The sequence below is a fragment of the Anguilla anguilla genome, chromosome 3, assembly GCF_013347855.1.
Source record: "Anguilla anguilla isolate fAngAng1 chromosome 3, fAngAng1.pri, whole genome shotgun sequence".
In the NCBI taxonomy this organism is placed as follows: domain Eukaryota; kingdom Metazoa; phylum Chordata; class Actinopteri; order Anguilliformes; family Anguillidae; genus Anguilla; species Anguilla anguilla.
The window spans coordinates 10,001,785-10,027,508 of record NC_049203.1 but is presented as its reverse complement, the minus strand read 5'-3'; the positions used below and the strand labels follow the sequence as shown (position 1 = coordinate 10,027,508).

General features: G+C 41.3%; 1 protein-coding gene and 1 long non-coding RNA gene across 18 annotated transcripts in view; one reads left to right on the top strand and one right to left on the bottom strand.

The window, feature by feature from the left end:
• The window catches only part of LOC118223390 (protocadherin gamma-C5-like), a 247,865-nt gene that overhangs the window by 17,734 nt on the left and 204,407 nt on the right, over window positions 1-25,724 (top strand). Inside the window, exon 1 of one of the 15 annotated variants that reach the window (XM_035409855.1) lies at window positions 619-3,180. The exons of 7 other annotated variants lie outside the window; for them this stretch is intronic. In XM_035409855.1, coding sequence (XP_035265746.1) covers window positions 769-3,180 — 2,412 coding nt within the window. In that variant the 5' untranslated portion in view covers window positions 619-768. Of the gene's footprint in view, window positions 1-618; window positions 3,181-4,414; window positions 6,996-7,846; window positions 10,446-11,464; window positions 14,005-14,885; window positions 17,461-18,673; window positions 21,231-22,666; window positions 25,220-25,724 lie in introns of those variants that run through there. 7 more of the 15 variants (XM_035409857.1, XM_035409877.1, XM_035409851.1 and 4 more) reach the window with 7 other exon arrangements.
• LOC118223414 overlaps window positions 1-25,724 on the bottom strand; it is a 73,081-nt gene that overhangs the window by 25,653 nt on the left and 21,704 nt on the right. The gene's annotated exons all lie outside the window — the stretch shown is intronic.

The following is a 25,724-nucleotide window of genomic DNA, read 5'->3' as shown; positions in this document are numbered from 1 at the left end:
GTGTAAAAATTGTGGTTATGGTTCTCCCATTTATGTCTTTTAAGATATTAATGCATTTTTATATGTCTTACAGTGAGGTAGCACATGAGATGAGGCATTTTGTACACCATTCTCTCTGCAAGAACACTGTGTGTGGGATTTCAGAGTTATAACATTCAAAACAAAGACATTGACAGGTTATTCTAATAATTGATACACTTGTTAAAGCAAAATTAATTGAAACTGGTTAAGACCAATGCTGAATTTTATGATAAAACTTCCGCATAGTAAGCGTCAGGCTCAAGATGCAATTTGTATATATAAAATGATTTTTAAGATTAGTTGATGGCACCGAATAATGTTCATTTTGAGGGATTTTGTCCAAACCATTGGCTTCGAATATAGACAAAACAAGCATTTTGAATCAGTCTTATTCACATTTAATTTTATACCACAATTTGTTGTTTCCCGTGTGCATGCTGGTAGTCCATGTATGACCTCAGGTCACTGTGAAGAGACATACAGCGCAATTATGTGCAATTTTTCAAAAAGTCAGAGAGTGTCGCTATTTACTAGCTCAGCAATGTTAGATGCACCTCTCCGCCCATCGGTGTAATATTCAGTGCCAATGCATTCGCTGGTACACTACAGAAACCCGTAATACCACACGGACTATCGGAATATTTCCTTTCAGTTGATTGTTTTCAGTGAGTGGGGGGTATCTTGGAATATATCTATAGATTGAAGGAATTAATTGCAGTTCGATCTTCCTGTTATTTGAATGTGAAGATGGGCTGCAGTTCTTTTTCTCCGAGCAACCTCATGTATCGTGTATTTTTAATAATTTTCATCCTGCCTTCGTCGCTTGGAGATGTGAGCTATTCTATTCCAGAGGAGCTGAAACGCGGATCTGTTATTGGAAATATTGCAAAAGATCTCAGTGTTGACGTTACCAGCTTTTCTGCCCGCAGAGCCCGGATAGATAATGAAGGTAGCCGCCGACGTTATTGTGACATTAATCTGACTTCTGGCGATTTGATTGTGTCGGAAAGGATTGACAGAGAAACGCTTTGTGGACAGAAGAGTTCGTGTGCCTTAAAATGTGAGCTTGTTCTGGAGAATCCTCTGGAATTACATCGAATATCGCTTCATATTCAAGATGTTAATGACAATTCACCTCAGTTTAAAAAAGATCATATCAGGTTAGAAATCAGAGAATCGGCTGTAAAAGGAGCACGCTTTCTCTTAGACGAGGCCCACGATGCGGATATAGGAAAGAACGCGGTCCAAAGCTACATACTACAGGAAAATTATCATTTTGTTTTGGCTGTTCATACGAACACTGACGGTGGAAGATATGGCGAGTTAGTATTAGAAAAAGAGTTGGATCGCGAAAAACAGCAGGAGGTAACACTATTACTTACTGCAACTGACGGAGGGACTCCACAGAGATCTGGTACTGTAGTTGTGTACATCACTGTACTGGATGCTAATGATAATGTCCCCGTTTTTAGCCAGGCCGTGTATACAGTCAGTCTGCCAGAAAATTCTCCTGTAGGTGCTGTAGTGGCTACGGTCAGCGCCACTGATGCAGACGAGGGAGCCAATGGTGAAGTGGCATACGAATTCGCTCGTGTTTCGGACGAAGAAATGAAATTATTTTCGCTTGATCCACATACTGGCCAAATTAAGGTCACAGGGGCGATCGATTTCGAAGAGGAGTCCACATACGAATTGCGAATCCAAGCCAAAGATGGATCCGGATTAGCTTCTCTTGCTAAGGTTATAATCGAAATCGCTGATGTGAATGACAATGCTCCGATGATATTTCTTAAATCTCTGAACAATCCGATCCCAGAGAGCGCGTTACCTGGGACGGAAGTAGGGATTATTAATGTCCAAGATAAAGATTCCGGGACAAACCAACAATTACGATGCTCTATTCAGCAAAATGTACCTTTCAAGTTAATTCCCTCGATAAAAAATTATTACTCACTGGTAACTACAGGAGAGCTAGACCGTGAGGTTGTGTCTGAATATAACATTACAGTTGTTGCAACTGATGAGGGCTCTCCACCCTTATCGTCCTCAAAAACTGTGCAGTTATCTGTATCAGACGTGAATGACAACCCACCTGCATTTGACGAGCAGTCATACAGCGTGCACGTGGCTGAAAATAACAAACCCGGCTCCTCTGTGATTTCTGTAAAGGCGAGAGACCCAGACTGGAGGCAGAACGGCACCGTGTCCTATTCTGTGCTGTCCAGTGAGGTCAGTGGTGTTCCTGTATCCTCATTTTTGTCGATTAGCGGAGAAACTGGGGTGATCCATGCTGTGAGATCATTTGATTATGAGCAGTTCAGAAGCTTCAAAGTGCAGGTCGTTGCCAGAGACAACGGTTCTCCTCCACTCAGCAGTAATGTGACTGTGAGTGTGTTCATAACGGATGAGAACGATAACTCTCCACAGATATTGTATCCTGCGCCTCTCGGGAACTCCTTCATGACAGAAATGGTCCCCAAAGCTGCTCATGCAGGCTCTCTAGTTTCCAAAGTGATCGCTGTGGATGCGGACTCTGGACAGAACGCGTGGCTGTCCTATCAAATCCTAAAATCGACTGATCCGGCACTTTTCACCATTGGTCTCCACAGTGGTGAGATCAGGGCGCAGCGGGACATTTCTGAATCGGACACGATGAAACAGAATCTTGTCATCTCAGTGGCTGATAACGGACGCCCCCCTCTCTCCACAACATGCATCGTGTATTTATTGGTTTCAGATAACTTGGCAGAAGTTCCAGAACTGAAAGATATGTTTTCTGAGGAAAACGATTCCAAATTAACTTCATATTTGATCATCGCACTGGTCTCCGTCTCGACCTTTTTTCTTACTTTTATTATTCTAATTGTGACCGTGAGGTTTTGCCGGAGACGAAAGCCCAGACTGTTGTTTGACGGCGCAGTGGCTATTCCCAGTGCATATTTCCCTCCCAACTACGCGGAGGTAGAGGGCGCAGGAACTTTACGGAGTTCTTACAACTATGATACTTACTTAACAACTGGCTCGCGAACCAGTGACTTTAAGTTCGTCAGATCTTACAACGATTCCACGATTCCCGCTGGTCAGACTCTGAAGCGAAGTCCAAATGAAACGACTGTGGAGAAGGAGTTCATTGGGACTGGGTCTACAAGCTCAACTCTGGTAAATCTATTTTTTGTTCACAATAACCCGTTTTTATTATCTAATGTCCCGCGTGTTAATTGATTTTACAACAGATTTACAACAGCAAGTACATCTCAGTATTTGTTGTTTTTTTGTCAGTTTTTTGTCAGCATGTGGAAATATGAATTAATCAGCACCTTCAGTCAAATTATGATGTAATTATAGGTTTTATAGAGCTGTGGAAACTGGAAATATGTATCGGCCTGTTTGCATTCAGATTGGTTGTGAATATTAACGGAGCATAGTGTTGATAATATTTTCTTTTGTGATTTACAATGCGATGAACTACTAATTCAACTGGGTTCAATTGTTCTATGATAATTTGAAGTAAGCCGTTTTATAGCTGTAATATTGGCATCATTTTACTTATACTGGGCACAGTAACGATACAGTGTAATGGGTCCATATCTTTATGTTGTATTATTTATGTCTTCAATTATTTGTTGGAGTAAATACACTACTGACGCCTTTAGAAATATTCTGTTACTCATTTTATATTTAAAAATTTCGCAATAATATATCACTCGATCTAAAATCTTTATTTGTTAAATTAGGCACCTTGAAATTTTCAATTCATTGATTTATCCCTCAGAAAAAAACTCGAATATTTATGTTGCCTTGTAGGTGTAGCATTTTCATTATTTACAAAACTATAACTAAAGAAAATTGGAGTTATTATTATTGTTTTAATTTTTTTTTTTTTTTGCTTAAAAGCGACAAAAAAACTTAAATGAAGAAGTTGGATTTTAAAACTTGAATACGGATTAAGTTATCTGTTTTCTGATTTGAATTAACCTTAACGTTTTGTTTATTTTGTCAACAAGTCTTTTCCAGCCTGCATAAGCTGTTTTGGATAAATAGCAGGATCCTATTTATAATCGCTTGCCTTTTATATTTCCTAGGTAGAAAATAATGCTGACCTTGGTTTTTCAACCATGACAATTCCCTGCGTCATAATTGCATTGAACAACACTGATGAAAAGATGCGATGATTAAGTCTAACACCAGGTCGGAAGATATTTAGCCAGAAACAAATCCAAGTACACGGTTCACCTTAAACTACACTCGTAGTAACCTATATAATACAAATTCACCTGCCGAGTTCGATGCATTTCAATATTTTATTTCTGCTATTTTTTAAATGTACTCAGAGCGTCGCTATTCACCAGCTAAGGGATGCATGGTGCACTTTCTCCACCCACTATAATATTCATACGCAAGCGACTCGGTCCTGCACCACAGAAAGTCGTACCATTCGTAATGTAGACTGCATGTCTTTTCTTTCAGTTTTTCATATGTATTAGTGCAACGGAATCTCATCGTGAGGAATATTAAGACTGACGGACTAAATTACTGTGCGGATTTTCTGTGGTTTACTGTTCAAGATGGGCCACGATGCATTCTTTGGGAGCAGTCTCGCGTGCTGTTTGGTTTTCTTTTTTCTCTCCCTTCCTGCGTCCTTTGGAGACGCGAGCTATTCCATTCCGGAGGAGATGAAACGCGGATCTGTTATTGGAAATATAGCAAACGATCTCGGTTTGGATGTTCAGAGCCTGTCTCGTCGGAAAGCCCGCTTTGATAAGGAAGGTAGCAGCCGATGCTATTGCGAAATGAATCTGAATTCCGGCGATTTGATTGTGTCTGAAAGGATTGACAGAGAAACGCTTTGTGGACAGAAAGCTTCATGTGTGTCAACATGTGAGCTCGTGCTGGAAAATTCTCTGGAATTACATCGCATATTGCTTCACATTAACGATATTAATGACAACTCGCCACAGTTTACAAATGATTTTATGAAGCTAGAAATTAGGGAATCGGCAGTTAAAGGTGCCCGCTTCCCATTAGACGAGGCCCACGACGCGGATATTGGACTCAACGCGGTCCAAAGCTACACGTTACAAAAGAATGATAATTTTGTTTTGGACGTTCAAACAAGCCCCGACGGAAGGAAATACGGCGAATTGGTATTAGAAAAAGAGTTGGACCGTGAAGAACAACAGGATGTTACATTGTTACTTACTGCTGCTGACGGAGGGACACCACAGAGAACCGGTACTGTAGTAGTACACGTCACTGTGCTGGATGCGAACGATAATAGACCCGTGTTTAGCCAGAACGTGTATAAGGGCAGTATCTCTGAAAATTCACCGCTAGGTACCTTGGTGGCTACAGTCAGCGCCACTGATGCAGATGAGGGACCTAATGGTGATGTGACGTATGAATTTGGTCGTGTTTCTGGCGAAGTAAAGAGATTATTTTCCCTGGACCGCAAAACAGGTCAGATTAAAGTGAGTGGACAAATAAATTTTGAAGAGGAGTCAAACTATGAAATACGAATTCAGGCAAAAGATGGGTCAGGTTTAGTCTCTTATTCCACAGTTAACATAGAAATCACTGATGTGAACGACAACGCCCCTAAAATATTTCTGAAATCTCTGAGCAATCCCATTCCTGAAAATGTGTTTCCTGGAACAGAAGTTGGCATCATTAATGTTCAGGATAAAGACTTTGGGGCAAATCAACAAGTGAGGTGCTCCATTCAACAAAATGCTCCTTTCAAGTTAGTACCCTCCATCACAAATTATTACTCACTGGTAACTACAGGAGAACTTGACCGTGAAGTAGTGTCTGAATATAACATTACAATTGTTGCAGTTGATGAGGGGTCTCCACCCTTATCGTCCTCAAAAACTGTCCAGCTATCTGTGTCTGATGTGAATGACAATCCGCCTATATTTGATGAGCAGTCCTACAGCGTCTATGTGGCTGAAAATAACAAACCCGGGTCCTCTGTTATATCTATACGGGCGAGAGACCCAGACTGGAGACAGAACGGCACGGTGTCCTATTCCCTGGTGTCCAGTGAGGTCAGTGGCGTTTCAGGATCCTCGTTTTTATCAATTAGTGGAGATACTGGGGTGATTCACGCTGTCAGGTCGTTTGATTATGAGCAGTTCAGAAGCTTCAAAGTTCAGGTCGTTGCCAGAGACAACGGTTCCCCTCCACTCAGCAGCAACGTGACAGTGAGTGTGTTTATAAAGGATGAGAATGATAACTCTCCACAGATACTATATCCTGCGCCACTCGGTAACTCCCTCATGACAGAGATTGTACCCAAAGCTGCTTCCGCCGGGTCCCTGGTTTCCAAGGTGATAGCCGTGGACGCAGACTCTGGACAGAACGCTTGGCTTTCTTACCAAATCGTGAAATCGACTGATGCAGGACTTTTCACCATTGGACTTCACAGCGGAGAGATCAGGACTCAGCGGGACATTGCTGAGTCTGATACCATGAAGCAAAGCATTGTTGTATCAGTGAGAGATAATGGGCAACCTGCTCTCACTACAACCTGCACAATATATTTACTCATTTCAGACAACTTGGCAGAAGTTCCAGAGCTGAAAGACATGTCATATGAAGAGAACAATTCCAAATTAACTTCCTATTTAATTATTGCGTTGGTTTCCGTCTCCACCTTCTTCCTCACGTTCATTATTGCAATCGTGGCCATGAGGCTTTGCTACAGAAGGAAACCCAGACTGTTTGACGGTGCTGTGGCCATTCCCAGCGCCTATTTCCCTCCCAACTACGCAGATGTGGAGGGAGCAGGGACTCTTCGAGGCTCCTACAACTATGACACATATTTAACAACGGGTTCGCGGACCAGCGACTTCAAGTTCGTCACCTCTTACAATGATGTCATGACACCCGCAGGACAGACCCTGAAGATTAGTCCAAATGAGAATAACATTGAGAGAGACGTCACTGGGCCTGGATCCAAATTCTCAACCCTGGTAAATGCATTTTTACTTTCCATTTATGCTCATCTTTCAAGGGCTCATTTGGGAAATAGGCTATATTTAATGTCTCCTGCAGGAGTAGGTTTGGCTGTAATTTGATAGTTTTTTAATGAGATTGGAAGTATCATCCAGTTGGAGTAACTTTACTAGGGTTCCCACACAGTAAAATGCCCAGTGTTAATCCAACTCTTAACAGATAACATTTGTCTCCACATTCCAGAGTGGGACCAAAAAAGCACAAAAATAATCCATGTTTTCCAGGACTCATGGGAACCCTGTTTATGTATTTAAGTTAAAATTTAATCTCTATAACCTATTAATATAATTTTTAAAAAATTACTTATTGTGCAAGTTTGTCGCATTCACAGATGTGCTGTTTTTAGTTTTTAAATTACTTAAAATTATATTCACCCAAGCATTTATAATTTCAGATGTCTTACAGCTAGTGTATGACATGTTGCTTTTAACGTTACAATTCGCCATAAACTGCATGTATTGCCTGTGGAATTGACAAGTCATATCACAAAGCCACATCGCTAATATGCCATTTCTATTTTTTTCTTGTAGGGGTTTTGTCAGCATTCAAAAGACCTTAATTTATTTTACTTAAACAAATTTAAAACGCATTTTATTATAATAAAGACGAGGAGTATCAATTTCAGTACTAACACATTCAGTTTTACAAATTAAATGAGCTCAACCCAATGCAAAACAGGTGCTCCTGTGTGTCAGGAAACATTTCAGCATTGAAACACTTCTTGTCTGTTCTCTGCAGTTTTTTAAAAGCACACTGAGTGTCGCTATTCACCGGCTAAGTTACGTTAAACGGACATCTCCACCCACTATTGTAATATTCAGAATTAGGAGACCAATTCGTGCTCCACAGAAACCCATCATACCACACTAACTAACGATCCGTTTTCTTTCCCTGCGTATATTTCTTTCGGGAAGGTTGGCTTCGGTGTAGTGTTTAAAGATTCTACAGATTTATTTGAAATACGTTTCGAATTTATCTCATGTTTAGATTCGAGCATGGTCTGCAAGAGGGTTTCTGTGAACAGCTCGAGGTGCTGTTTGGTTCTCATTCTTTTCTTCCTGCCTGCTTGCTTTGGAGATGCGAGCTATTCCATTCCGGAGGAGATGAAACACGGATCTGTTATTGGGAATATAGCGAAGGATCTTGGTCTGGATGTTAAACATGTCTCTTCTCGCAAAGCTCGTGTAGATACCGAAGGTAGCCGTCGACATTATTGCGACATTAATCTGAATTCCGGTGATTTGATTGTGTCTGAAAGGATTGACAGAGAAGCGCTTTGTGGACAGAAGGCTTCGTGTGCTTTAAGGTGTGAGCTTGTGTTGGAGAATCCTTTGGAATTACATCGTATATCGCTTCATATTCAAGACATTAATGACAATTCACCGCAATTTGGAACTAATATTATTTCGCTGGAAATAACGGAATCTGTGGGCAAAGGAGCTAGATTCCTCCTCGATGAGGCCCACGATGCGGATATAGGACAAAATGCGGTCCAAAGCTACACGCTACAAGGAAACGATCATTTTGTTTTGGCTGTTCATACGAACACAGACGGGGGGAAATACGGTGAGTTAGTGTTAGAAAAAGAGCTAGACCGTGAAGAACAGCAAGATGTTAAATTATTACTTACTGCAGCTGATGGGGGAACGCCTCAGAAAACCGGGACTGTAGTTATACACATCACCGTGCTGGATGCTAATGATAATATTCCTGTGTTTAGCCAGGCCGTATATAAAGCCGTTCTGCCTGAGAATTCTCCTTTAGATACAGTCGTGGTAACAGTCAGTGCCACTGATGCAGATGACGGGGCAAATGGCGAAGTGACGTATGATTTTGGCCGTGTTTCAGAAGAAGTTAATAAATTATTTTCACTCGATCGTAAAACAGGAGAGATAAGGCTAAAAGGATCTATTGATTTTGAAGAAGTGTCAAATTATCAAATGCGAATACAAGCAAAAGATGGTGCAGGGTTGGCTTCTCATACGAAAGTAATTATAGAAATCACTGATGTAAATGACAATTCCCCTGAAATATTTCTGAAATCCCTGAGCAATCCAATTCACGAGAATGTGCTGCCTGGCACAGAGGTGGGCATCATTAATGTCCAGGATAAAGATTCAGGTGCAAATCAACAGATCCGCTGCTCCATACAAAAAGATGTTCCTTTCAAATTAATTCCCTCCATCAAAAATTATTACTCACTGGTGACTACAGGAGAACTCGATCGTGAGGTTGTGTCTGAATATAATATTACAATTAGTGCATCTGATGAGGGCTTTCCACCATTATCGTCTTCAAAAACTGTGCTGTTATCTGTATCGGACGTGAATGACAACCCGCCTGCATTTGACAAGCAGTCATACAGCGCATATGTGACTGAAAATAACAAACCTGGCACCTCTGTCATTTCTGTAAAGGCGAGGGACCCAGACTGGAGACAGAACGGTACGGTTTACTATTCTATTTTGTCCAGTGAGGTCAGTGGAGTCCCTATATCTTCGTTTCTTTCTATTAACGGAGACACCGGAGTGATCCATGCAGTGAGATCATTTGATTATGAGAAGTTCAGAAGCTTCAAAGTGCAGGTGGTTGCCAGAGACAACGGTTCGCCTCCACTGAGCAGCAACGTGACAGTGAGTGTGTTCATAACAGATGAGAACGATAACTCTCCACAAATATTATACCCTACGCCTCTGGGGAACTCCTTCATGACCGAGATGGTCCCCAAAACTTCTCATGCAGGCTCCCTGGTTTCCAAGGTCATCGCTGTTGATGCAGACTCTGGACATAACGCCTGGTTGTCCTATCAAATACTGAAATCGACAGATCCGGGACTTTTCACCATTGGTCTCCACAGCGGCGAAATCAGAGTGCAGCGGGACATTTCTGAATCGGACACCATGAAACAGAACCTTGTCATCTTAGTGACGGATAACGGACGGTCATCTCTCTCTACAACATGCACTGTGTATTTATTGATTTCAGATAACTTGGCAGAAGTTCCAGAACTGAAGGATATGTCTTATCAGGAAGACAACTCCAAATTAACGTCATATTTGATTATCGCGCTGGTCTCCGTCTCCACGTTTTTCTTTGCGTTCGTCATTATTATTATTTCCATAAAGTTTTGCCGTAGAAAGAAGCCCAGACTGTTGTTTGACGGTACAGTGGCTATTCCCAGTGCATGTTTCCCTCCCACTTACGCAGAGATGGAAGGAGCTGGAACCCTGCGTAGTTCTTATAATTACGACACGTATTTAACAACTGGGTCCCGCACAAGCGACTTCAAGTTCCTCAGCTCCTACCACGACGCCACAGTTCCCCCCGGTCAGACCCTGAAGCGGAGTCCAAATGAAACCACTGCCGGACATGACTTCCCAGAGGTTGAATCCAAATACGCAACACTGGTAAATTAAATTTATTGTCCATTCCTGCTCATAATTCTTCCGCTTCTGTTATTTTAATGTACTTCACATCCCTTTCATTTGCTGAAGTCAGTATATTTCTCAGCCTTGATTTGAATTCAAAGTATTTATACTTGATGAAGGCAGCTCGGCCTAGCCTAATTAACCTTTTTAAAAAAAATGTATAAACATGTTCATTCTGTTTGCTCTAAGGCTTGGTTGCAATTGAGTTTGTTTGAAAGCGACTGGAAATGGTCTTCTGATTATGTACGGTTTCGTTTGTATTCAGATTGAATTTTAATATTCATAAAATGTTTGTCAAAAAAACTTCTTCGCCGCGATAATCTGCAAATTCAACCCATTCTCGTGTTGTCACTTGAGCCGTTTGTTTTGCAGTGGAAGATTTTACAGTCACGTTATTACTACTTGTCTCTGCATGTACACAGTGTAAATAATCTCTTTTTTCTTATTCTGAAATTATAGGATACGTTGGAGATTAGTGGGGCGAAATCGAATTAAATATTTTCACGTATTTAATAACATGTTTTTATATTGTAACAGGTTAAACTTGTCTTGAACTGCACTTGACCTTACATTTACGCATTAAAGTGTATACCAGTCAAGAATTTTCAAAAATACTCGCAATTCCCAAATTACTGATGTTTCCCTCTGTGGGGTTTGCCATTGCATTTCTGTTTAGTTTATTATTTAACGCAGTAGAATGAAGACAGCGGTTTCCCATATTTGCAGACCTGTAGATGTTACTTTCCTGATTTAAACACCCTGTAGATTTCATTTCGTTGACGTTCTCTGTCAACATACGCTGCCAGATTATTACATGAAATGACACCAGTTTCTATGTAGATATTGCTTGTCATGCGTTTCTACTGTTATTATTTTCGCATTTTATGTGCAGTTTTTTAAATATACTCACTGTGTCGCTATTCACCAGCTGAGACACGATATAATCGTCTCTCCTCCCACAAGTGTAATATTCAAACGCAGGCGACTGCGTTACACCACAAAAAAACTACCGTATCATTCGGAATGTTGCTCGGATCTGTTTAGGGCCAGTGAATCTCTTATTGTGGATTATTTCTGTGGATTGAAGAACTAAATTACTGTGCGAAGGTGTTGTGGCTCTGACTTCAGTATGGTGTCTTTTGGATTCTTTTGGAGCAGCCTCGCGTGCTGTGTGGTTTTCTTTCTTCTCTCCCTGCCTGCGTCCTTTGGAGATGCGAGCTACTCCATTCCGGAGGAGATGAAACACGGGTCTATTATTGGAAATATAGCAAAAGATCTTGGTCTGGGTGTACAAAGCCTGTCTGGTCGGAAAGCCCGGATAGATACGGAAGGTAGCCGCCGACGTTATTGTGAAATAAATATTAATTCTGGCGATTTGATCGTGTCAGACAGGATTGACAGAGAAGCGCTTTGCGGACAAAAGCCTTCATGCGCGTTAAAATATGAGCTTGTGTTGGAGAATCCTCTGGAATTACATCGTATATTGATTCATATAAACGATATTAATGACAACTCCCCACAGTTTGCTAATGACGTTATTAAACTAGAAATTGGAGAATCGGCAGATAAGGGCTCTCGCTTCCCATTAGATGAGGCCCACGATGCGGATATTGGACAGAACTCGGTCCAAAGCTACACACTACAAAGGAATGATCATTTTGTTCTGACAATGCATACAAACACGGTTGGAGGAAAATACGGCGTTTTAGTATTAGAAAAAGAGTTGGATCGCGAAGAACAGCAGAATATTACATTATTACTTACTGCGGCGGACGGAGGGACTCCTCAAAGATCCGGTACAGTAGCTGTGCACGTCACAGTGCTTGATGCTAATGATAATATCCCCGTGTTTAGCAAAGACGTTTATAAAGTCAGTCTTTCTGAAAATTCTCCTTTAGGTGCCTTAATGGTTACAGTGAGCGCCACTGATGCAGACGAGGGGGCCAATGGCGAAGTGACATATGAATTTGGTCGTGTTCCGGATGAAGTAAAGAAATTGTTTTCCCTCGATCGTAAAACAGGTCAGATTAAAGTGAGTGGACAAATAAATTTTGAAGAGGAGTCCAACTATGAAATGCGAATTCAAGCAAAAGACGGGTCAGGTTTAGCTTCTTATTCCTCCGTTAACATTGAAATCACTGATATGAATGACAACGCCCCCGAGATATTTCTGAAATCTCTGGACAATCCAATCCCAGAGAATGTGTTACCTGGGACAGAAGTGGCCATTATTAATGTGCAGGATAAAGATTCAGGGGCGAATCGACAGGTCCGCTGCACCATTCAACAAAATGTTCCTTTTAAGTTGGTACCCTCTATCAAAAATTATTACTCACTGGTGACTACAGGAGAACTCGACCGTGAGGTTGTGTCTGAATATGATATTACCATTATTGCAACTGATGAGGGTTCTCCACCATTATCGTCCTCAAAAACTGTGCCGTTATCTATTTCTGATGTGAATGACAATCCGCCTGTTTTTAATGAGCTGTCATATAGCGTCTATGTTGCTGAAAATAACAAACCCGGCTCCTCTGTCATTTCTGTAAAGGCAACAGACCCAGACTGGAGGCAGAACGGCACAGTGTTATATTCTTTGTCGCCCACTGAGGTAAATGGCGTTCCCATGTCTTCATTTTTATCCATTAACGGAGACACCGGTGTGATCCATGCTGTCAGGTCGTTTGATTATGAGCAGTTCAGAAGCTTCAAAGCGCAGGTGGTGGCCAGAGACAACGGCTCGCCTCCTCTCAGTAGCAACGTGACAGTGAGTGTGTTCATAACCGACGAGAACGATAACTCGCCACAGATATTATACCCTGTCACACAAGGTAATTCCTTTATGACCGAGATTGTCCCCAAAGCTACTTACGCGGGCTCCCTGGTTTCCAAGGTGATCGCTGTAGATCCTGACTCTGGACAGAACGCATGGCTGTCTTATCAAATCATGAAATCGACTGATGCAGGACTTTTCACAATTGGACTTCACAGCGGAGAGATCAAGGCGCAGCGGGATATTTCTCAGACTGATGCCATGAAACATAACCTTGTTGTTTCAGTGAGAGACAACGGAACACCTGTGCTTTCTACAACATGCGCAGTGCATTTGCTCATTTCGGATGACTTGACAGAAGTTCCGGAGTTTAAAAATATATCATATGAGGAGAACAGTTCCAAATTGACATCATATTTAATAATCGCCCTGGTAGCAGTTTCCACCTTTCTCCTGACGTTCATTATTCTCATCGTGGCCCTGAGATATTTTCGTAGAAGAACCCCCAGACTGATGGGCGGCGCCGTGGCCATTCCCAGCGCGTATTTCCCTCCGAACTACGCAGAGGTGGAGGGAGCAGGGACTCTTCGTGGCTCCTACAATTATGATACATATTTAACAACGGGTTCGCGGACCAGCGATTTCAAGTTCGTCACCTCTTACAATGATGTCATAAATCCAGCAGATAATACCCTGAAGAGGTGTTCAAATGAAAGCAGTGGTGAGACAGCCATCACTGTGGCTGAATTCAAATGCCAAACTCTGGTAAATATATTTTGCTTTTACTTTACTCTGAAAACTCTTCGTTTCACGTGCAACTTTGGCTGTAATGTAGTTTTAAAGCGATTGAAATGATCTTACAATTGATGTATGTGTTTTGTTTAGAATGTGATCTTTACATTACTGGACAATTAGTGATTTTTGTTTTTTGGTTTCTGCACTACTGATATACAAGTCACTTCAAAATTGAGGTTTGTTGTATTGTTTCTAAAAAGTGCTGTCAGAGAAGTCACGGTTGGTTTTTGCGTCAGCGATATGGGCTGCCGTTTTGCCATGACAATTTTATGGATTCACCGAAATGTGTCACCACTTGCTCGTTATGTTGTTGTTTAAGCGCAGATTTCTTCACAATATTATGTATTTACTTAACAAAATATGTTTCGTATTTAAATGTTCACTGACTTGTATCTAATTGAGCGTCGTGATAATATCAAATTCGCTCTGTGACATTTTTAGCTTTAAGGTTAAGGCTATGATTTTTCAGAAGCTACTCGTATTGTATGCGGGATTGCTTATTCACAGGTCGTCACCTGTTGCCGGTAAACTATTCTTCTGGAATCAATTGTTGTTGGGGTTTTGTCCAGTTTCTGTATATTGCAAAGTAGGTTATTATATATTTCATTTACTTCAGCAAATAGTGCAGTTAATTACTATAAATATACTTAAACTATTATTCAAGACGGGTGCATGTGCTACTCCAATTAAGTCACATCGTCTGCTTCTATAGTGAAATGAACGCACTTGTGATGAACCACCCATTTTAGCAATACACAATTCGTAATGCTGTTTGCAGTTTTATAATAGTACACAGAGTGTCGCTATTCACCAGCCATGGGACGTTACCTGGACCTTCCCACCCACTAGTGTAATATTCAGGAGCAGGAGACCGCTTCTCCAAGACAAAAAAAATCACACTACTCATTTATTTTTTCCTTTGGTGTTTCTGTTTGGGGAACCGGACGTCATCGTGTACAATACATCTACAGATTTAAGGATCAACTTGAAGTACGAATGATCTGTGTTTCAGATTTGAATATGATCTACAAGCGATTCTCTGCGCACAGCCAGATGTGCTGTTTGTTTCTTGTTCTTTTATCCATACCTGCTAGCTTTGGAGATTTGAGCTATTCTGTTCCAGAAGAGATGAAACGCGCATCTGTTATTGGGAATATAGCGAATGATCTCGGCGTGGATATTAAACATCTCTCTTCTCGCAACGTCCGTGTAGATACTAAAGGTAGCCGTCGACGTTATTGCGACATCAATCAGAATTCTGGCGATTTAATTATTTCTGAAAGGATTGACAGAGAAGCGCTTTGTGGACAAAAGGCTTCATGCGTTTTAAATTGTGAGTTTGTGCTGGCGAATCCTCTGGAATTACATCGTATATCGCTTCATATTCAAGACATCAATGACAACTCTCCACAATTTGGCAATGATATAATTACGCTGGAAATACGAGAATCTGCATTAAAGGGAGCTAGATTCCTCCTCGATGAGGCCCACGATGCGGATATAGGACAGAACGCGGTCCAAAGCTACACACTACAAAGGAATGATAATTTTGTACTGGCAGTTCATACAAACCCAGACGGAGGAAAATACGGCGAATTAGTGTTAGAAAAAGAGTTGGATCGTGAGGAACAGCAAGAAGTAACATTATTACTTACTGCGGCTGACGGAGGGACTCCTCAGAAAACTGGGACTGTAGTTATTCACATCACTGTGCTGGATGCTAATGATAATATTCCTGTGTTTAGCCAGGCCGTATATAAAGCGAGTCTGCCTGAAAATTCTCCTTTAGGTACAGTTGTGGTTACAGTCAGCGCCACCGATGCAGACGAGGGAGCAAACGGCGAAGTGGCGTATGATTTTGGCCGTGCATCAGGTGAAGTGGATAAATTGTTTTCGCTCGATCGTAAAACAGGAGAGATTAGGCTGAAAGGACTTATTGATTTTGAAGAAGAGACAAATTATGAAATGCGAGTACAAGCAAAAGATGGTGCAGGGTTGGCTTCTCATACGAAAGTAATTATAGAAATCACTGATGTGAATGACAATGCCCCCGAGATATTTATTGAATCTCTTAGGAACCCAATTTCCGAGGATGCGCAACCTGGCACAGAGGTGGGCATCATCAATGTCCAAGATAAAGATTCTCAAGAAAATAGACAGATCCTCTGTTCTATTCAAACAAATGTTCCTTTTAAGTTACTGCCCTCCATCAAAAATTATTACTCACTGGTAACAACAGAAGTGCTAGATCGAGAAGTTGTGTCTGATTACAACATAACAATTACAGCTGCTGATGAGGGTTCACCATCTTTATCTTCCACAAAGAGTGTGCAGTTATCCATATCAGACGTGAATGACAATCCGCCTATATTTGATGAGCAGTCGTACAGTGCTTATGTGACTGAAAATAACAAACCTGGCTCCTCTGTTGTTTCTGTAAAAGCGAGAGACCCAGACTGGAGGCAGAACGGTACAGTTTTCTATTCTATTTTGTCCGGTGATGCCAGTGGAGTCCCTGTATCCTCGTTTCTGTCCATTAATGGAGACACCGGGGTGATCCATGCTGCCAGATCATTTGATTATGAGCAGTTCAGAAGCTTCAAAGTGCAGGTGGTTGCCAGAGATAACGGGTCTCCTCCACTCAGCAGCAATGTGACTGTGAATGTGTTCATAACCGATGAGAATGATAACTCTCCACAGATATTATATCCTGCGCCTCTCGGGAACTCCTTCATGACAGAAATGGTCCCTAAAGCTGCTCATGCGGGCTCTCTAGTTTCCAAAGTGATCGCCGTGGATGCGGACTCTGGACAGAACGCATGGCTGTCATATCAAATCCTGAAATCGACTGATCCAGGACTTTTCACAATTGGTCTCCACAGCGGTGAGATCAGGACACAGCGGGACATTTCTGAATCGGACACGATGAAACAGAATCTTGTCATCTCAGTGACGGATAACGGACGGCCATCTCTTTCTACAACATCCGCAGTATATTTAGTGATTTCAGATAACTTGGCAGAAGTTCCAGAGCTGAAGGATATGTCGTATGAGGAAAACAACTCCAAGTTAACTTCATATTTGATCATCGCACTTGTCTCCGTCTCCACTTTTTTCCTTACTTTCATTGTCCTCATCGTCTCCGTGATGTTTTGCCGTAGACGAAAGCCCAGAGTACTGTTTGACGGCGCAGTCGCCATTCCCAGTGCATATTTCCCTCCCAACTACTCTGAAGTGGAAGGAACCCTGCGTAGTTCGTACAATTATGACACGTACTTAACAACTGGCTCGCGCACGAGCGACTTCAAGTTCCTCAGCTCTTACAACGATTCCACAATTCCCTCCGGCCAGACCCTTAAGCGGAGTCCAAATGAAACCAAAGCGGAAACTGACTTCACTGAGGTTGAATCTACATGCACAGCTCTGGTAAATCCATATTGTTTATTCCTATTCACAATTCTGAATTTTGGTCGTGTTTAGTGTTAATTTACTGAAGTGAATATATTTCTCAGTCTTTATTTGAAATTAAAAGATTTTTATTAGATTGTTGCAGGGAAGTATGCCTAGTTTACCTATTATGAATTCATAAACATTTTTCGTTAAGTTTGAGCAAAGGCTTGATTGTAACTGAATGTTTTTAAAGCGACAGGGAACACTCTTCTGATTATGTACAGCCCTGGTGTTGCTCAAGTGAATGTACAAATCCAATCTGGGGTATTCTCGTGTTGTCGAACAGTGTGTTAGTGGAGCGAATCATAGCTGTATTAGCCTACAATGGATTACTTAAAAATGTTGGTATTATTCCTATCAATTGTGTTTATATATAGTTTTATGAGTACTACTGTATGTTCTGCTATTTATTTATGCAGTTATATGTTTGTGTTGGGCGGTGCGCAATGCCATTGCATTATACGTATTTAGAGATATGTTATTGACATTAAACAACACTTTTACATGTACCTATTTCCTAAAACGTATACCACGCTGTTTCGAATTACAAGATATTCGTTAAAGGCCTCAACATAAAATTTATGAATTTTCAGGAACTACTTATAATTCCCAAACGACCTTTTTTTTTGTTTCTCCTGTCGTCATTTCGATTTTTGCTGCTTGTTGCAGGTGTTGTCCTTTCAGTGTACTCAATACTAGAAGTGGAGATTGCCATTGTATTTATTTTCTGTTTTGCTTTCTTTATAAACACGGTAACAAAAAAACACTAGATTCCCAAATTTGTAGACCTGTAAATGTAACCCATGTGACTTCAAACACTCCGACGAATGAATTTGTTGCGGACATAAGCCTTACTCCGTCATTTACAGAAGGCCTCTTGTGTTAATGGATAGGCTCTGGTTTGAATTTTAAAGGCAGAAAGGTCTTCTATCGTCTGCTGAGTGGTTGTAATGTAAGCTACTATAAATATGACGTAAAAGCTGGAATTTAGTCAGGAACAAGCACACTTGATTTTTAACGGTCTATGTGAAGCTACACTGTCAGATTTGTGCGTAAACTAACATTCATTTTCTTGAAAATTTCAATGACTTTCAACAGTTATTGTCATATTTTATCTGTAGTTTTGTAAATGCACTCGGAGTGTCGCTATTCACCAGCTAAGGCACATTAAATTCACCTCTCCACCCACTAGTGTAATATTCAAACGCAGGCGACTCGGTTTTACACCGCAGAAAACCATCGTACCATTGTGTTATGTTTCAGAAAAGTGGATCTCTTTGAGTTTACCGTTTCTGTGGACTGACAACCTGCGAATTTATTGCGGCTCAGACATCAGGATGGTCTGCATTGTATTCTTTGGGAGCAGTCTCGCGTGCTGTGTGGTTTTCTTTCTTCTCTCCCTGCCTGCTTCATTTGGAGATGCGAGCTATTCCATTCCGGAGGAGATGAGACGCGGGTCTGTTATTGGAAATATTGCAAAAGATCTTGGTCTGGATGTACAAAGCCTGTCTAATCGCAAAGCCCGCATAGATGCTGGAGGTAGCCGCCGATGTTATTGCGACATTGTTCTGAATTCCGGTGATTTGATAGTGTCTGATCGGATTGACAGAGAAGCGCTTTGTGGACAGAAGGCTTCATGCGCGTTAAAATGTGAGCTCGTGTTGGAGAATCCTCTGGAAATACATCGTATATTGATTCATATCAACGACATCAATGACAATTCCCCACAGTTTGACAAAGATGTTATTAAACTAGAAATTAGAGAATCGGCGGATAAAGACTTTCGTTTCCCATTAGATGAGGCCCACGATGCGGATATTGGACAGAACGCGGTCCAAAGTTACACATTGCAAAATAATAATTATTTTGTTTTGGCTATTCATTCAAATACGGACAGGGGAAAATACGGTGAGTTAGTGTTAGAAAAAAAATTGGATCGCGAAGATCAGCAGGAGGTTACGTTATTGCTTACCGCAGCTGACGGAGGGACTCCTCAGAAAACCGGGACTGTAGTTATACACATCACTGTGCTGGACGCTAATGATAATATCCCTGTGTTTAGCCAGGCCGTTTATAAAGTCAGTCTGCCTGAAAATTCTCCTTTGGGTACTGTTGTGGTAACAGTCACTGCCGCTGATGCAGATGAAGGAGCCAATGGCGAGGTGACGTATGATCTTGGCCGTGTATCAGAGGATGTGGATGCATTATTTACGCTCAATCGTAAAAATGGAGAGATAAGACTGAAAGGACCGATTGATTTTGAAGAGGAGTCAAACTACGAAGTACGAATACAAGCAAGAGATGGTTCAGGTCTGGCTTCCTATGCGAAATTAATCATAGAAATCACTGATGTAAATGACAATGCCCCTGAGATATTTCTGAAATCTTTGAGGAATCCTATTTCTGAGAATGCGCTACCTGGCACAGAAGTAGGCATCATCAATGTCCAGGATAAAGATTCAGGGGAAAATCGACAGGTTCGCTGTTCCATTCAGCAAAATGTTCCTTTCAAATTAATCCCCTCCATCCAAAATTATTATTCACTTGTAACTACAGGGGAACTGGACCGAGAAGTAGTGCCTGATTACAACATAACAATTACAGCTACCGACGAGGGTTCTCCAACTTTATCTTCTACAAAAACCGTGCAGTTCTCTGTATCAGACGTGAATGACAACCCGCCTGTATTTGATGAGCAGTCATACAGCGCCTATGTGACTGAAAATAACAAACCTGGCTCCTCTGTTGTTTCTGTGATGGCAAAAGACCCAGACTTGAGACAGAACGGCACAGTTTTCTATTCTATGTTATCCAGTGAGGTCAGTGGTGTTCCTTTGTCCGCGTTTTTATCCATTAACGGAGATACCGGGGTGATCCACGCTGTGAGATCATTTGATTATGAGAAGTTCAGAAGCCTCAAAGTTCAGGTTGTTGCCAGAGACAACGGTTCTCCTCCCCTCAGCAGTAATGTGACTGTGAGCGTGTTCATTACAGATGAAAATGATCATTCTCCACAGATATTATATCCTGCGTCTCTCGGGAACTCTTTCATGACAGAGATGGTCCCCAAAGCTGCGCATGCAGGCTCCCTGGTTTCCAAGGTGATCGCTGTGGATGCAGACTCTGGGCAGAACGCATGGCTGTCCTATCAGATCATAAAATCCACAGATCCGGGACTTTTCACCATTGGTCTTCACAGCGGAGAGATCAGGGTCCAGCGGGACATTGTTGAATCTGATACTATGAAACAAAACCTTGTTGTATCAGTGAAAGATAATGGACAGCCGTCCCTCTCGACAACATGCGCAGTATATTTATTGATTTCGGATAACTTGGCAGAAGTTCCCGAGTTGAAAGATATGTCTTATGAGGACAAAGGTTCTAAATTAACGTCATATTTGATCGTTGCTCTGGTATCCGTCTCTACCTTTTTCCTGACTTTCATCGTTCTTATTGTGACTATTAGAGTTTGCTGTAGGAGGAAGCCAAGACTGTTGTTTGACGGCGCGGTGGCCATTCCCAGTGCGTATTTCCCTCCCAATTCTGCAGAAATGGAAGGAGCTGAAACCATACGTAGTTCTTACAATTATGACACGTACTTAACAACTGGATCGCGCACGAGCGACTTCAAATTTGCCAGATCTTACAATGACTGCACGACCCTAGTAGATCAGACCCTGAAGCGGAGTCCAGGTGGAACTGAAGACAACGAAATTTCTGAGCCTAGTTCCAAATGGGCAACTCTGGTAAATACATGATTTTCTTAATATATTCTCTTTGAAAATATATCATAATGGTATAGCCGTGGGTTACGTTGCAGTATTTCACAGAGCTGTGAATGTACAAAGGGGGCGAGCAATCAAATTATGTGAAACAAATAATGCCTCATGTCTATATTATGTGGTGAATGGTTACTCTGCCTGCCAGTCGTCGTTTTGGTACTTCAAAAGGAATGGTTTAAATTGTGTCCTGAGTACATGTACTCTCATGTGCGTTTTCAACACTGAAGGCATGTTAGTGTTTTTAATCAGGGGTTTTCCCCTGTTGTTCTTGATGTTTTGTTGCTGAGCTGTCTTGTCATTACTTTTTCACTGTCTGTAATGGAGTTTCTATTGTGTGGATGCAATATGTTCTAATTTCTTAGTTTTTCAATAATTCTCAAGTGCAACTGCAAATATATTATTTAAATTTTGCAGTATGAACTATTGCAAAACAGCCTGATGACTGAAATGTTTTAAACACCTGTAATGACAATGCAATCAAGTACCATTAATTCAAGAAAACATTTGATTAGGTATACTGCCAGGTGCGTACTATTTCTGATTTCGGTTACTACGGTGGTTGCAGATGTGTCTTCAACAACTGTTGTTTAATGTTAACATTTTTTCACTGGATACTTTTCGGTTGTCCTTTAGTTTGGTATTGAATGTATGTCGGCCTTTTATGGGAGAATATGTACGGAATGGTCTTGACTGTTTATCTGATTTTTTAATGTATTCGTTGATCACATCATTATCACCATTAATGTATCGCTCACCGCGGACAACCCAAACAATTGTGTTTATACAATGACATAGTTAATTTATTGATTTGTTGATCTATTGGACTATACGAGTAATATATCAAACCCACTTGATGTACGTGTTTGAAAATTTGCAAAGCGCGAGCCATTTTCATTTTCGTACATTACTATCAGTAGAATGAATGTATTTTAAGTTCAGTATTTAAATGTAGAATGCACAAATTTTCAGAATGTATTTTATTCGAGCTCTTGGGAAATATTATAAATGATATAGGACCTTTTTATAGAAATCTTACAACGTGTTAACACACTCTAACGGAGAGTTTGGGTTTTTATCTTATTTTAATGAATATTCTTTGTGGTAATTGTACGCCATGACAGACAATGTTTTTGGGGTGTTTTATGACGTTGTTTTCTATTTCGTCGAAATAAATACCGGAGCTATTTAGATTTTTTTCAGATACAGTTCCACGCGATTCCCCATGGTCCATGTTAAGTTTGAGCCCCTGAAGACAATATAAAATAAACGTTTTGTGAATTTTGAATCATTCAGAATTTATTTAAATGATTAAAATTACCTACTATCTGCAGTTCTTTAGAAATACTCAAAGTGTCGCTATTCACCAGCTAAGGAATGTTATCCACCCAATATTAGAATATTCAGAGGCAGGAGAGTCACTGCTTCAGCGCACAAAATCGTTTTACCAAACGGAACGTAGCTACATTTTGTCCTGTAAGTCTAAATAATACTAATATTCGTTAGAGTTCAGAGACTGGATTACAATACGAATTCTTCACGGATTCTGTCAAGAGATGGACCACAAGATGTCATCTTTAAGCAGCCCGCCGTGCGGTTTGATTTTATTTCTTTTTTTTGCTCTGCCTTGCTTTGGAGATGTGAGGTATTCTGTTCCGGAGGAGATGAAACGCGGATCTGTCATTGGAAATATTGGAAAGGAGCTCGGTGTGGATGTTACGACCCTGTCTGCTCGCAAAGCGCGTCTAGATACTGACGGCGGCCATCGACGTTTTTGTGATATCAATCTCAATTCTGGTGATTTAATGGTGTCTGAAAGGATTGACAGAGAGGAGTTGTGCGGTGAGAAGCCTTCCTGTCCTCTTAACTATGAGCTGGTATTGGAGGATCCTTTGGAGTTGCATCGTATTACCCTTCAAATTCAAGATATCAATGATAACCCACCAGCATTTGCTAGGGAACTGATAAAGCTAGAAATAAGAGAATCTGCATATAAAGGCGCTCGCTTCCCCTTGGATGAAGCCCACGATGCGGATATAGGACAGAATTCAGTTCAAAGCTACACGTTACAAAGAAACGATCACTTTGTTTTAGCCGTCCGTACGAACACAGACGGAGGGAAATATGGAGAGTTGGTCTTAGAAAAGGAGCTGGACCGGGAAGAACAGCAAGAGGTTGCGTTATTACTTACTGCGAGTGATGGAGGGACCCCGCAAAGATCTGGTACTGTTGTTGTACAGATTACTGTGCTCGATGCTAATGATAATATCCCCGTGTTTAGCCAGGCTGTTTATAGAGTCACTCTGCCTGAAAATCCCCCTTTAGGTTCTGTTGTGGTTACAGTGAGCGCCGCTGATGCAGATGAGGGAGCCAATGGCGAAGTGACGTATGATTTTAGTCGTATATCTGATAAAACTAAAAAAGTATTTTCTATAAACCACAAAACAGGAGAAATCCAAGTCTCGGGAACAATAGATTTCGAAGAAGAGTCTGTTTATGAAATGCGCATTGAAGGCAAAGATGGCTCTGGACTTGCATCTCATACGAAGGTTGTTATAGAAATTACTGATATGAATGACAACGCCCCGGTGATACATCTAAAATCTTTGAAGAATCCTGTTTCTGAAAGCATAGCGCCTGGCACAGAGGTGGGCATAATTAATGTTCAGGATAAAGATTCAGGTGATAATCGACAGGTCCGCTGCTCCATTCAGCAAAATGTTCCTTTCAAGTTAATCCCCTCCATCAAAAATTATTACTCACTGGTAACCACAAGCGAACTAGACCGCGAACTAGTGTCTGATTACAACATAACAGTTACTGCTACAGATGAGGGCTCTCCGTCACTGTCTTCTTCAAAAACTGTGCAGTTATTTGTGTCGGACGTGAATGACAACTCGCCTGAATTTGACGAGCAGTCATACAGCGTATATGTGACTGAAAATAACAAACCCGGAAACGCTGTTATGTCTGTGAGGGCGAGGGACCCGGACTGTAAACAGAACGGCACGGTTTTGTATTCTCTCTTTTCAAGTGAAGTCAGCGGTGTTCCTGTCTCCTCGCTTTTGAGCATTAACGCGGATACGGGGGTGATCCATGCTGTCAGATCATTTGATTATGAGCAGTTCAGAAGCTTCAAAGTGCAGGTCGTTGCCAGAGACAACGGTTCCCCTCCTCTCAGCAGCAACGTGACGGTGAATGTCTTCATAACAGATGAGAATGATAACTCTCCACAGATATTATACCCTGCTCCAGCAGGAAACTCATTCATGACTGAGATGGTTCCCAAAGCTGCTCTCGCCGGTTCCTTGGTTTCCAAGGTGATCGCTGTCGATGCAGACTCTGGACAGAACGCGTGGCTGTCTTATGCTATTGTGAAGTCCACCGATCCGGGACTTTTCAACATTGGTGTTCATAGTGGTGAGATCAGGGTGCAGAGAGACATTTCTGAATCTGATATCCAGAAGCAGAATCTTGTTATCTTAGTGAAAGATAACGGAAAACCCTCTCTTACTTCGTCCTGCTCGGTTTATTTATTAATATCGGATAACTTGGCAGAAATTCCAGAGCTGAAGGACATGCATCACGAGGAGAGCAATTCAAAATTAACTTCATATTTGATCATCGCACTGGTCTCTGTTTCCACCTTCTTTATGACTTTCATTATTTTCATCGTGACCATCAGGCTTTGCAGAAGAAGGAAGCCCAGACTTTTATTTGACAGTGCAGTCGCCATTCCAAGCGGTTACTTCCCTGCAGAGGTTGATGCAACAGGAACTCTTCGTAGTTCTTACAATTATGACACCTATTTAACAACAGGATCGCGAACCAGCGACTTCAAATTTGTTAGGTCATTCAATGACATCACTCTTCCCATTGATCAGACGCTAAGGAAACCAAATGGAACCACTGACGCGAAAGACAGCACAGAGGATGGATTCAAATGCGCAACTCTGGTAATCCTTTCGATTTAGTTTTTCAAGCTTGTATTTCACCTATTTTATTCTTTGATTGATGAGACCTGCACACATTTTGACTTTCCCCAGGTATTAACATATTTAATTTGTCCAATGTGTTCCACATCCAACGCGTGCACTTTCGTATTTTAACTTCGCTCTGCTTGTAATTTGCTGCGCTTGTTTTTGTCCCTGTTCACATCAGTGGCGCTAAATTGTGATCACCAAGCTGGTTTGTAGTTTTTCCTGTATTAACCATGAATCGAACAGTTATTTTATTTATCAATAAATCTACCTTTGTTTATGCTTGGAATGCACATTTCGGTGGTTCTAACAATGTTATTTAAACCCACGCTGCTGGGTTTTGGGAAACGGGGCTCTTTCGTGGTTGTGAGGTAGTTTCTGATTTTCGTGTCACTAGAAACGTAAATCCTTAACAATTAGAAGAGGTGGTCTTAAGATTGCGAAAATGCGTTAAGATTGACTAGTCTGGTCCGTGGTCATT